The sequence below is a fragment of the Zalophus californianus genome, chromosome 16 (genome assembly GCF_009762305.2).
Source record: "Zalophus californianus isolate mZalCal1 chromosome 16, mZalCal1.pri.v2, whole genome shotgun sequence".
Classification (NCBI taxonomy): domain Eukaryota; kingdom Metazoa; phylum Chordata; class Mammalia; order Carnivora; family Otariidae; genus Zalophus; species Zalophus californianus.
In genome coordinates, this window is record NC_045610.1 from 621291 (window position 1) to 635000 (window position 13710).

At 63.5% G+C, this 13710-nt stretch overlaps 1 protein-coding gene across 2 annotated transcripts in view; it reads left to right on the top strand.

Moving 5' to 3' along the window:
• Positions 1 to 1772: 1772 nt before the first annotated feature.
• Positions 1773 to 13710, top strand: part of SLC13A5 (solute carrier family 13 member 5) — a 23212-nt gene continuing 11274 nt past the window's right edge. For both annotated transcript variants that reach the window (XM_027567991.2, XM_027567992.1), the window contains exons 1-7: positions 1773 to 1910; positions 6295 to 6423; positions 6651 to 6787; positions 8770 to 8957; positions 9474 to 9642; positions 10637 to 10759; positions 12866 to 13081. In XM_027567991.2, the coding sequence (XP_027423792.1) occupies positions 1809 to 1910; positions 6295 to 6423; positions 6651 to 6787; positions 8770 to 8957; positions 9474 to 9642; positions 10637 to 10759; positions 12866 to 13081 (1064 nt within the window). In that variant the 5' untranslated portion in view covers positions 1773 to 1808. The remainder of the gene's footprint in view (positions 1911 to 6294; positions 6424 to 6650; positions 6788 to 8769; positions 8958 to 9473; positions 9643 to 10636; positions 10760 to 12865; positions 13082 to 13710) is intronic.

A 13710-nucleotide genomic window follows, 5' to 3' on the forward strand; every position in this document is an offset into this window, starting at 1 on the left:
CCTGGGATCGAGTCCTGGGATTGAGTCCTGAGTTGGGCTCTTTGCTTATCGGGGAGTCTGCTTCTCCGTCTCCCTCTGCCGCTGCCTGCCCCCCACCCCCCGCCGTGCTGGTGTTCTCACTCTCAAATAAATAAAATCTTTTTTAAAAATCGAAACTTTAGGGGCACCCCGGTGGCTCAGTTGGTTAAGCAAATGTCTTCAGCTCAGGTCATGATCCTGGAGTCCTGGGATGGAGTCTCGCAGCATCGGGCGCCCTGCTCAGTGGGGAGCCTGCTTCTCCCTCTGACCCTCCCCCCTCTCATGCTCTCTCTCTCTGTCTCATTCTTTCTCTCTCAGATAAATAAATAAAATCTTTTTTAAAAAATCAAAACTTTATGTTCAGCTCCTGAGAATAACTAAATAAAATTCATGAATAAAAAATGAGAAATAATTTTATTCCTTTACTAGATATTATCCTCAAACTTCTCATGTGTTTAACATAATTAGTGAAGGAAAAATCTCTCTACTGTTGAAACTACTTGGTCTAGGCTCTGCGTGCACACACATGGGGAAGGGACATATACTGGTAGGAGGGGCCTGGGGGACACTTGCGGGGGGGGGGGTTGGGCATGGGGGGAGGAGGTCACAGGAAAAGTCATGCATCTGACGTAGGAGGTGTTGTTTTGGGTCCCGGGCACATCCAGGCCAGGAGAGGTTGGAAAAGCGGAGAGCTGGGGCTCCCGCACCGGGACGGTGACCTCTAAGGGGCAGTCTGGGGTTCAGTCACAAGCTGGGTGAGACTCCCCAACGGAGAACTGGGGAATGAGACAGACGGGGCAGGCGGAGGAAAGGGAGGGAAGAAGAAGAAAGTGACAGAGAAGGCTGTCTGCATCCCTGGGTCTCCAGTGCCCCAGACGGGGGCTGGCACAGAATAGGAGCCCAGTACCTGTACGCGGGCGGCTCGCCGAATGAATGAACGCTCTCAGTGCAGCCTTGGTCAAGTCCCTTCCTCTGTGGACTCCGGTCTCCCTCTGAGAAACGGCAATAGCAGCCTGGGTCGGCGGGCGTGGCGGGCCGCTGGTGTCCGCTGGAGGGCGAAAAGCGCTCAGTCTGCCGAGGACCAAGGCCTGGCCCCCTCTGAGATCGCTGGAGAGCGCGCGGGATGCGCGGGGCGGACAGGGCAAGGGGCGGGGGGGGCAAGGGGTCCTGTGCCCAGAGCAGCGCACGGACGCGGCTGGGAGGCCCGGGGTGGCCAGCGGGCGCAGGGCCTGCGGAACGGAGGGCGCGGGGGCGCAATCATCGGCTCTGCCAGAGACCCGTCCGGGATGCGGGAGGTAGGGCTGGGAGTAACAAGGGGAAAAGGAGAGAGGGGCTGGGGAGATAGTTCTGAGAGACCCAGGGGCCGGCGGAGACTTTCGAATGGGATCCCGGCAGGTGCGGCTGCGGACGGGGGCGCTCGCCAGAGCCCGCACAAAGATCGGCCGACGCCCCTCTCTGGTCCGCAGCCCCGGGCGCGCCTCTGTCCAGGGCGGCGCAGGAAGGGCTTGGAGAGTCAGGAGGTGCCGGGGCTCAGGACGCTCCTGGAGCGCGGGTCCGAGGCGCTAGAGTCCGCAGGCCCCTCCCGCCGCCGCCGGGTGGCGGAGTTGGGGGCAGGCGCGCCCCACCGACCCCGAGCGGGGTGGCCCCGCCCCGTGACCGCGGGGAGGCCCCACGGTGGGGGGCGGAGTTGGCACTGCCCCCCAATCCGCGCGGACTGCAGCCCCTTCTTAAGCCGGCGGAGCCTCTCCCTGCCCCTCACTCGCCTCTCCCGTGGGTCTCCCTCCCGCGCTATGGCCTCGGCGCTGAGCTATGTCTCCAAGTTCAAGTCCTTCGTGATCTTGTTCATCACCCCGCTGCTGCTGCTGCCGCTCGTCATTCTGATGCCCGCCAAGGTCAGTTGCATCTCCGCGGACCCCGGCCGCCGTGCGCCAGCAGTGGGCACCAACCCGGGGGCCCTGAGCTGGAGCGCTGAGCTGGGCGCGCACTCGGGAGCCCCGGGTGCCAGATGGGAGGTGCCGACAAAGCATTTCAAGGGGCACGGAGACCCGGGGGCGCTCGGACCTTGGGGTTCACAGATCCCCGGGCGCAAGAACCTAACCCGGTGAGCACTGGAACCTAGAAGTTAGCACAGATCTTGGCCACACAGCCCATCCATAGGCTCAGCCCCTGGCTCAGAATCTCCTCAGACTGAACCACCTCATGCCTCCCCTTCACCCCCAAATGTCACCAGTGCCCACAGGGAGCCTGGGTGCCTGTCTTTCCCTCCCTCTGGTCCTGGCTCTCTCTTCAGCAAGCAGGGACTTCCCAGCCGTGTGTGGCTTCCGAGGTCAGTCAAGGACCCACACAAAAAGATCACCACCTAAGTGGATCCCGAGTGCTGTCTTTTCCACTCCCTGGCCCCCTCTCGAGCCTCAGTTTCCCCATATGTGATCCACATTTCTTCCCTGCTCCCAAGCCCTGGAAGGCCCAGCTGAGTCCAAATCCTCTCCTGGCTGAAAGGCGGATCCGAGTTGGCCTTCTCCGCCCACCCGCAGCCTGCAACGGCTGGGCAGGAGGCAGCCGAGTTCCCAGGCTCGCGCCTTGGGTGGCACAACCCAGGGCTGCAGGGGAAGCCGCGTCCCTCGCCCTGCTGCCCAGCGCTCCCGGGAGGGAGGCCGAGGATGAATGGCCTTGGCCGCAGGGCGGGGGCGGGGCCGGGAGTCCAGGCCCCGGGCTGGCTGCGCTGGGCTGCGCTGGGCTGTGGGAGCCCATTTGGCAGAGGCCCGAGCCCTTTGAAGCCTTTTGTGGCTGCTGGCTGTTCCTTCCTCCTTCCCCCTTTCAGCGCCTTCTCTCTGAGCCCAGACAGGAAACCTCCGGCACCACCCTCCCACCCCATCCCCCACCCCCAGGCAGGTTTGGGAAACAGAGGAGCTCTTGAGGGGATGCTCTGCGGGCAGTCCTGGGAGAGGGGGAGTCAGGAAGCCCACCTGCATGAGAACGGTACTTCCACCATTCACTTGTCTTTGTGACGTTAGCCACCATCCTGTGCTTTCTGGGCCTTGGCATTCTCATCTGTACAATGGGCAAGCGGGTGTGTTCCCATGCTTTATGACTTAGGGTGCCCAAAGCAATAATGCCAGTTCCTAGGATTTGGCGGGGGGGGGAGGCTGGGAGGACCCTTGGGTGGGCTGAGCATAATCCTGGTGGGGCCAAGGACAGCAGATCTAGCTGTGGGCGCCCCCTTCCCCGGTGCCGCCCCAACTGTGAGCAGCCTTATCTCCTCTGCAGAAAGGGAGGGAGCCAGGCAGGAGAACTGGTCTTAGTTCTCCTGGCAGGGAGTGATTTTCCCTGGCATAATGATGACCTTCCTGCTCAGGGGGAGCGTGACAGAGACCCCACTTCCACCCTGACACACACACCCTTCTACATACCCGTGTGTGCATGCAGGTGGGTCCTGAGCTGGGACCCTCAACTCCGGCAGTGAGGATCAGGCCAGGGAAGGAGAGACAGGTGGGAGATTCCTTCTAACGGTGGCCTTCAGGTGCTTTCCCTCTGGGTGGATCAGGCGCCTGGACCCCTGTGTTCTTGTGTTCTTGGCTTTGTGCCTCTTGTTTTGGTCACCGTGAAAGAGCTCCCACCCCCGCCCCCACGGCGGGCCGCACCGCTGAGCAAGGAAACCCAGAGGTACCCAGCGTGGGCAGGGCTCCCGGGAAGCCGGCGAGCTCTTGGCAGCGTGGGCGGCCCTGTCTGAGTGGGGCAGTGGCTCGACTGCGGCCCCCTCCGCTGGTGCGGGGCCCCCAGCGGCTCTCCGTCTTGTTCCACCTTGTTCCCTTGCCAGCTTCATCTCTGCTTCACTTTTGCCGCCTTTTCTCTGGGTCCTTTCTTTAAAAGATTGCTCTTTAATAAGATAGACAATACATTCATGGTACTGTTTATTAAAATTATTTAAAAACTATTGTTTTCAAGGTCTGCAAAGTATGGAGTAAAAATGAAAACACCCTCAAATGCCGTAACTCACAGCCACACACAGACATGCTCCCTCACCCACATTTTCCCGAAGCACCACGTCCTGGACACCTTGGCTTGTTAATAATTACACAAATAACGAGCTACGGTTTTAGTCAGTTGTGCATTGAACGCATAGCTGTTGAGCCCCACTCGGTGCTGGGTGCTGCCCTGTCAATCCACTGTCCACCTCCCTCTCGGCATTAAGTGCTCTTCCAGACGCATCCCCTGGTTACGCGTGGCACCTCCTGGAACCGTGCCTTGAAAATTGACGACACATGCCACTGTTTCTGAGTTTAGATGATAAAGGCCACCAAGCACTTTCTGTACACAGTACGTTAGTGGGTACTCTTGAGGGAACAAGGCAGGAGGGGGCTGGGGCTGGGAGCGGGGGAAGTATTTTATCAGTGACGTTGTTGAGAAATGCTCCGGCACAATGATGAGAAAGAGGAGGATCTGTGGACTGTGTTGCTGGTTGTTGTGTTTTTTTTTTTTTAAAGATTTTATTTATTTGGGAGAGAGAGCACAAGCAGGGGGAGTAGGCGAGGGACAGGGAGAAGCAGGCTTCCCGCTGAGCCAGGAGCTCGACGTGGGACTCGATCCCAGGACCCTGGGATCACAACCTGAGCCGAAGGCAGACGCTTAACGACTGAGCCACCCAGGCGACCTTGTTTTTAAATTCTCTATGATGCACCCCCTTATTGGCTGCCCCGGAAGGGCTCATTCCTACTTTCCCCCACCCCCCAGTCCAGCACCAAGGTCCAGAGACATGTGGGACGCTGACGGCCAGACAATGGCAGACAGTGGACAGGGATCAGGTGTGTCTAGTGACAAAGCCTGGGCTTCCAGCCGCATCGTGGTCCTGCCTGGAATCCCGTGGCTCCAAACAGCATTGACCCCTGCAAACCCTGAGCAAAGTCTGGAGACACTTTGTACGGTTGCAGCTGGAGAGGGTTCTCCTGGCATCTCGTGGGGCAGGGTCCATGGAGGCGGCGCCCAGCGCTGCTCCGCCTGGCTCCCCGCCACAGAACATCAGTGCCAAAATGTCAGCTTCGGACACTAGGCAGGTGCCCTGGGGCGCTCCTGGGAGGCCGAAGGACAGCTTCTCTTTTGTGACTGAGAGAGCACAATGCAGATGAAGAATTTCCGGGTCCTCGTGCAATGTTCTGTGCACGCAGTAGGTGCTCTGGTGGGAGACAGGAGAGCGATGGTGCACACGTGCACTTGCCGTTGGGGTGACAGCTCAGCTCTGCCGGCCCACTCCCCTCATAAGTGCTTGGGCAGTGTCTCCCGAGGGTCAGGCCCATGCTGCGTGCCGAGGACAGTGAATCCACTAACACGGGTTCTCTCTGGCTGCTCACTGTTGGGTGTGTGTGCTGGGTAGGGGCCAGACAGGGGCAGCCCCCAGGGTGGGAACTGCTGGGGGCACAGAGCCAGGCTGTGGCGGGCAGGGGGGAGGCGCCCGAGGAGAAACGCGGACCCAGGCGGCCAGCGCTCCCTCCAGGCCTGGGGCAGCCTGCGCCAAAGTGCGGGTGACCCAGAGCCCAGCCTCGGGCACTGCCAGTGGAGTGTGGGGACTCGGGTGCTAGTGGACAGGGAGGGGGGCTGGACTGGTCTGCACGGCCTGCTCCTCGCAGAGGGTCTCCCAAATCATGCTGAGGCAGTTGGGTTTGTCCTAAAGAAGCCTTTGGAACAAGGGAATGACCTGAACAGATTTGCAGATTGAAAGAGGGAGCCACGCGGTGCTGGGTGTGGGGAGGTCAGATTGGGAGGCTCCGGGTGGGAGGCGCGTGGGCGCGGTGAAGGTGCAAGGGGGAGGTGCTGGAGAGTCAGAGGTAGGAGCTGTAGTGTTGGTGGCTGATTTGGTGGCCGGGATGCTCAGGCACATCAGCCTGCAGGGGCACACAAGCCTCCACACTGGGGGCGTCCTGGCGGGGGGCAACAAACAGAAGGGCTGTGTGGGTGCTGTTGGCCCGGAGAGCGCGCAGCCGCCCAGCACCACGAGGACACTGCGTGGAGAGCCCAGGGGAAGATGCAAACTCAGAATTCTAAGCATGGCTCCTACCGCGTGCATAACGGCTTCCACACGCTGTAGGGTGGGAGGATGGCCAGGTGGAACCGTCAGAAGTGGGGGGGTCTGTAATAATCTCCTCCCCACCTGCTCTTCCACACCCTCCCCTCCTACTCTGATGCCAGCGCCCTGCTCTGGCCCCCCCGAGCCGGCCGCCCCCCCCGGCACCTGCGGTGGGAAGGGGGGCGCCAGCCCGCGGAGGTCTCAGGCTGTCTCTGCAGTTCGTCAGGTGCGCCTATGTCATCACCCTCATGGCTGTCTACTGGTGTACCGAGGTCATCCCTCTCGCCGTCACCTCCCTCATGCCCGCCTTGCTCTTCCCGCTCTTAAAGATTCTGGACTCCAAGCAGGTGAGCAGCCCCGGGCAGATTCTGGCATCTCCGCCACGGCGCACCCTCCAAGCCCCTCTCAGAGCTGCCTGGGCCGCGGGGGACCCCGTGCGTCTGGCACGGACGTAGACCGCGTGACCTCCCCTCCCCACTCCAAGTGGCCCTTGGAGTCAGCATCCGGTTGGTGCGCCCATCTTGGGGACCGGGGGCCCCAGGGCCACCCTGACAGGCCCCATGCTGTCCCCCAGGTGTGTGTCCAGTACATGAAGGACACAAACATGCTGTTTCTGGGTGGCCTCATCATGGCGGTGGCCGTGGAGCGCTGGAATCTACACAAGAGGATAGCCCTGCGCACGCTCCTCTGGGTGGGGGCCAAGCCTGCACAGTGAGCATGCCTTCTCTCTCTGGCCCCGGGGACAGGAGCGGGGGGGGGCTCAGACCAGATCACCCACAGGCCAGTGATGGCCACCGGCTTTCCTGGGCTTGGCAGGCAGGTGGCCCCCTGGATGGGCACGTGACAGTCTCAGCTGGGTGACCGGAGGGGCGTGTGAGCAGCAGTGGGTAAGGGCTCTTTGAATGCCCGGGGAGACTTCTGAACGAGACTTCTGCACGTTCAGAAGACTTCCTGGAGGTGGGGCTGCAGGTTCCCCAGGAAACAAGGTGGGCGGAGGCTGGATCAAGCCCTGCCTGAAACCCCTAGGGGTTTTGTGCAGAATGCAGGAAAGGGTTGTCTAACAATCCAGCTCAGGGGAAACAGAAGGGTCATCCCTCTAAAGCTGCCACGTGTATTCCTCCCCCTCTCTGCAAAGAAGCCCCTACTTTGCCTTCCCCCACATCACTCCATCCCTCAGCTTCTCACGGCTCTGCAGGACCTCCCCTGCCCACCACAGGCCACTTCCAGCCAGCCCATGGAGTAGATGTGAGCTGGATCCCTGGGTGTCGAGAGCACCTGCAGGACCCCTGGCGGACAGAGCGGTTTACCTGGATGGGGGGCAGGGGTACTTGTCCCTGCCACCATGTTCTAGAGCTGAGGAAGGGCTGAATAATCTGCCGATGGGCACATGGGACAAGACAGGCCAGTCTGAGCCTCGCCCCTTGCACTGGGGACTCGGGCTGCTCCTTTCTTCAGGGGCAGTGTGGTCTCTCAGGGATGGCGTGTCCCCAGCCGGGCCCTGGGAGGCCCCATTTGGTTACTTCATGGCAGAGCCCTCCTGGGACGTCCGTGTGCCAGGGACCGTGCAGAGGGCTTGTGACTCCCTGACCTGTCACGCTCCGTGGCCTCGAGCCACGGAGGGTTTACAGGGCTGAATGAAGGGCCACTGCGTGTTCTAGAGACTCAAGACTTCAGGGGTGGCAGTGTTCTCCGCCTCGGGATCCTGACGGCTCTTCTCTGCCAGTGGGTGGGCCTCGTTCTGGGGTGCTGCTCAGGTTCGGCTCCCAAATCCAGGAAGGTCACACACACTTCGGCTCCCGCTGTGAGCTCAGCTTGAGCCGTCCTGGGGGCTGGGGGGGCCTTTTAGTTGAGCCCCCATGGGACCATGAAGCACCATGTCATTCATTCATGCAAACTCTGGCCCTGCTCCTGGCCTGGGTGCCAGCCTTTGATCTTACGGGTCCGTGAGGTCTGCCAACACGGACAGCAGCTTGAACCTTGGTGCGGTGCGCAGCCCTGGACCCCTTCCTCGGGCCGATCGGTGACCTCGGGCAGGCATCTGGCCCAGACGGTCATGGAGACCACGGAGCAGAAGCAGACCCTTCCCCAGCTCACGGTAGAAGGAGGGAGCAGACGTGGAAACAGTTCCTCCAAATCCGGCGGGGGACGCGCGTCCGCGCGAGGGTGGAGGCGGTGTGCTCAGCCCTAGCTGCCGTGCGCAGGGAGGGAAGCCACGGGGAAGGGATGTCATGGGACAGGTTCTGAAGGCCACGAGGCGGTCGTCTCTCGTGGGGGACAGAGGTGGACACTGGGGGACCTCGGGGTGTTACAAGTGAGGGGAGCACGTTTCCTGAACGGTTTCTGGACCTGGTCCCCTGCCGCGTGGAGGTGGCAACATGCGTGCGTGGAGAGAGGTGGGGTCAGCCCGGAGGGAAGTCCCGCTTCCCCGGGCCCCTTCCACGGCTCGCCCTTGCAAGGTGGGAGCTCCTTACAGCCGTGACTGGGTCTCAGGCCTCTCGGTGCCCAGCAGCCAGCCAGGGACATCAGTAATGCTTCTAGGGCCGAGGTGGGGGGGGAGGCCCCACGTTGTGCTCCCTCCCCCGCCACGATCCAGTCTTGAGCCGGCCGTGGCCCGTGGCACCCCTGCAGGGGGACCCAGCCCCCGTGGCTCCCTGGGGCATTCTCTGGCTTTCCTCCCCGTCCCTCCTCTGCAGGCTGATGCTGGGCTTTATGGGCGTCACCGCCTTCCTGTCCATGTGGATCAGCAACACTGCCACCACGGCCATGATGGTGCCCATCGTGGAGGCCATGCTGCAGCAGATGGAAGCCACCGGCACAGCCACCGAGGCCAGCCCGGGGGGCCTGGAGCTGGCAGACAAGGGCAAGGCCGGCGAGCTGCCTGGTGAGCCCTTGCCCAGGGGCCCGGGGGGCCGCGGGGGCCGCTCTCCTCTCTGCCACCTGGAGCCCTCCCTCAAACAGGGGAAACAGAAAATGCTGCTTGGGGTTTAAGTTTTAGGAACGTGACCGTTGCATAAAAGTTAGATCCTGCGGCAGAGCTCACGGCAAGATCCCACGCGTGGTTGCTGCCCACCGCAGAAACCGGGCCCGTCATCGATTATTCCTCTGGGCATCTTTCGAGCACCCACGGGGCGCCCCTCCCCCCTCCACTCCCACAGGTGTTGGAGTTCCCGACGAGGCCCCGAGCCCAGGGAGCTCAGAGAGTGCCTGCTTTATTCTCCGCCCCTTCACGCCCCGTCCCCAGGGCTGCGCTCAGCCAGCCGGGATCCGGCTACAGGGGAGCAGCGGGCTGGGGACCACGTACCTGGCGGGCTGGCCCGTCCCATCCTCAGGCCAGGGCAGGGTCCGGAGCTGGAGCTGGAGGCCCGCACCGGCTCAGCCCACGGCGTGCCCCCCACAGGGAGCCAAGCGACCTTTGAAGGCCCCCCCGAGGGGCGGCCAGCTGACCAGGACAGGAGGAGCATGTGCAAGGCCATGACTCTGTGCGTGTGTTACGCAGCCAGCATCGGGGGCACCGCCACACTGACGGGGACGGGACCCAACGTGGTGCTTCTGGGCCAGATGCATGAGTGAGTCGCGGGCACGTGAGGAGAGCCGGGGCTGGGGCACCCCCACCTTTCCTTCCTGCTGCAGCCCCGCACCTGCCCAGGACCTCACAGGCCTGCTGGCTTTCTGCTCTGGGGCGAGTCCTGCCCTTCTTCCCCGGCGCTCGCTCCGAGTGAGACTGTGCACTGAGCACCGAGCTAAAGTTGTGGCAAATGATGCTGGTCCTGGGTCACAACTTGCAGAAAATAGAAGTCCCCCTCACCACCGGTTTGCTGACCTTGGCTGTGGACAGCGGTGCCCTATGGCGTCAGCGAAGGGCCAGGGGTCAGATTACTTGTTGCCTCTACGTGCCCTTGGGGGGCCCCAGGTGGACCACAGGGCCGGTCTGCACCTTCCCACCTCGGCCACAGAGGGACACAGAGCGTGTGCAGGTGGGGCCGGTCCCACCCCGTGGGGCACCGAGTGTCAGCGGACGGCTGCCCTTGCAGGGTCCCGGGCAGGTGGCCCGAGGGTTCCCGTGCACATGGATCCCTGGACCAGGCAGGCAGGGCCGCTGGGAGGTGGGCAGGAGCCCAGCCCACAGACACTTGTGAGGACTTTCTGTAATGATAGACTGCGGTTCTCCCTGACGTCCGCCAGGGCAGCAGGGGGACCCGCGGGTCGAGGGAGCCGGGCCTGGGGCTGGAGAGTGGGGCCTGCAGCACGAGGACCCTCCGCCAGCCCCAGGGAAGGTCCCCCCACCCTGTCCCGCCCGCCTTCAGGGAGCTCTGGAGACTCACTTTCCCCGGGGAGTGAGGCGTCCGGGAGCCCTGAAGCTCGGGCCCAGCTTCCGTGGGCACAAAGGTGTGTTACGTTTGAGGGACGGGCGCTGACTTTTGCAGGGCCCCCAGTGGGGTCTGGACCTGCAGGCAGGGCAGCCGGCTGCTCCTTGGGCCTGTTTTGCGTGTGGCCAGGGGCCCAGCTGCTCTTCCAAGCCCCGGCCGTGGAGGTGGGCCCAGCGTCTCTCCCTTCATTCAGGTTGTTTCCCGCCAGCAAAGACCTGGTGAACTTCGCCTCTTGGTTTGGGTTCGCCTTCCCCAACATGCTGGTGATGCTGCTGCTGGCTTGGCTGTGGCTCCAGTGTGTGTACCTGAGGTTCAGGTGAGCGCGCTCTCATCACGCACACACTGCACCCCGCCCCCTGCACCCCTGCAAAACGCCCAGACGCAGCGGGGCCGGCTGGCTGGCGGCGCACTCTCCCTGCCTGGCCCCGGGCATTTCCCCAGGCACCCCTGCTAGTCTGGCTGCCCCCGGCCACTCACACCTCCCCACCTGCTGTCCTTCTTGCTGGGAGGCCATTCCCTACCTTCCGGCCTTCTGACCCCTCAGCCTCAAGGCCAGCTCCGACCGGCTCCCCCGCAGGGACACTGGCCCCGACTCCCTACCCCACTGCGATTCCCATGAGCTGCTCACTGGGGCCTCCCTTGGGCCGAGCTGGTACCACCCCTCCCTGTCCCCGGCCCCCGGTGGTGGGGGTACGAGCAGCTGTGGGTCAGAGCAGCTGAGGGACCCTCGGCCCCTGTGCAGACCTACACTTGGCCGCCGGTGCCCGTCAGTCCCCCCGGGTCTCCAGCCTCAGGACCTCATCTGGACCTAGTTACCTGCAAAAGTCTCACCTGATGCTGTCACCCTGGGGCGTGGGGCTTCAACCCGTGACCCTGCGGGGAGAGTTTAGTCCATAAGGGTCCCCTCTTGGGGAGACCAAGGCCTGCTGGCCTTGACCGCCCTGAGGCCCAGGGACAGCAGGTGTCGGGGGCACGAGGTGTGGCCTCCCCACAGCACGGGGTGGGGGGCTGCCCTAAAGCTGCGAGCAGGGGGCGCCGGGCTGGCCCCAAGGCCACTGGGGCACCGCTAGCCTCTGGGGGTCTCACCGTCAGGAATCCTGCCCGGCCTTCTGATGGGGGAGCCCTCCTGCAGCTGTGTTCAGCCAGCCAGCCTCATCAGCTCAGGGGCCCTTGCCGACCCCACGTGGAGCATGGTGGGGGGGGCAGCCCCCAGGAAGCCTTGATTGAGGAGAATAGCAGTGGATGTTCTGGGGCCCAGGCCATGCCTGCCGTGCCCCGGGCCCCGTGGCCCCTGCCCCCAGGCCTTGTAGAAGCAGCACCTGCAGCAGCTGTGGGGGGGGCCTTTCTGTCACCCTCACTCGGGTGCCTCATCTGAGCAATGTCAGGGCAGCTGTCTCCAACCTCATCCAGGAAAACTACCCATCTGGGTGCACGGATGGCCTCTGAGGCCACGTCCAGCCACAGGGGCCACTGGCCCCCCAGGACTAACAGGACATCACGTCTGGCTTGCATCCAGCTTTGCTAACCGCGCTGTCCCCTGGATCAGGGATGGGGGTTCTTCTGGACCCCTGCCCTCCCGTGAAGTCTGCCCCAGGGCCCAGGAGGGACTCCCAGCAGGGAGGGCTCTCTGGGGACAATTCTCCTGGCCTTCAGGCTGCCTGGGGCTGGAATGCCCAGACGCTCCTGCAGACCTGTGTCCTGGGCGCCGTGGCCCTGGCCGGCCCCTCCCCGTGGCCGAGGTACCCTTGGCACCTGTCCACGGACCCCTCCTCCTCCCTAACCTCACGCCAGCACCCCAGGGGAGGTCCTGCTGGACACCCTGGGCAGGCCGTGGCCACTGGCCCCCGGGAAGCCCCCAAGGGCAGGGCCACCCGACACCGGCGGCCCCCGCCACCCCAAGATGCCCCCCGGCTCCTTAGACCCGTCTTTGTCTTTGTGCCGCCCCCATCATGGGGCTTGGCGTCTCGGCTCCGGGCCCCGGTGGGACCACCGCCGGGTGAGGAAGCACCCCGCCCCCGAGCTGGCTCTCGATGTTCTCCCGGCCCTCCCCCAGATGATGGGAGCTGCTGGTTCCCGGGCGACCAGCACCTGCCATGTCCCCCTTACCAGGGGTGGCCCCACCTCTGCCGATTTCTGCCTCCTTGGCCCTGAGACCCCGTCCGGCCTGGCTGCCCCACTCTTTGCCCCTCTGGTTCTGCGGGTACCGTGGGCCATGCGCTGGGCACAGACACTGCCTCCGCCGCGTTCTGCGGAGTAGCGCCGGCAGGGGATGGAAACAGGACCGGGGAGAGGCTCGCTCGAGGCTACACCGTGTGTCCTTCGCCACGACCTGCTGCCCGACGTCCAGGCTTCCATCTGACCGTCCGACGGGCCCTGAGCCGACCAGCCTGCCTCACTGGCCTCTCATCTCTGCACCCTCTAGTTTTAGGAAGTCCTGGGGCTGTGGGCTGGAGAGCAGGAATCACGAGAAGGCTGCCTACCAGGTGCTGCAGGAGGAGTACAGGAAGCTGGGGCCCTTCTCGTTTGCCGAGGCCAACGTCCTGCTCTGCTTCCTCCTGCTGGTCGGCCTGTGGTTCTCCCGGGACCCCGGCTTCATGCCCGGCTGGGTGTCGCTGGCCTGGGAGGAGGGCGAGACAAAGTAAGTCGCGGGCTGCTTCGTCCTGCCTGAGTTCTGCAGCCCACTCTCTTCTCCCCGGTCCTCACGACAAGCCCGCAGGTGTGTCCCTGCTGGCCAGGCACGGTGGCGGGGCTGACAGGGAGAGATGTGCTGAGCCAGGAGCTCCTGCTTCCAAACCTCTGCTCTGCCAGCTTTCCGCCCTCTGAAGGCAGAGAGACCCGCGGAGAGTGTATGCGCTCCTTCCCTCCAGGCTGAGCTGTTCTGGGGTCAGAAGGAAGCAAGGTTCCTAGACGACGCAGGCGATGAGGGCGGGGGATGCCCGATATTACACCTGCTGCGTATGAAGTCCTGCTGGGGTTAGCACCGGGCCCTTGCAGACACCCCGGGGAACCCAGGATCCTAGACAGTCTGATGGGAACACGTCACGATGCTCGCCCCGGAGCCACACAGACCCAGAGGGGAGCGAGCGGCTCAGGGTTACCCCGCTGGGGCAGAGCGGGGCCGAGATGCGGCTGTCCTGGTTCCCAGCCACGGTTTCGTCTGTACGGCACTCCCGATGTGGGCTGTTGGCATTCCATCCTTGCACTCAGAGCTCCTGTGGACACAGTGTAGGTTTGTTGAGTGGAGGCCCCGAAGCCGGGCTGGGCACG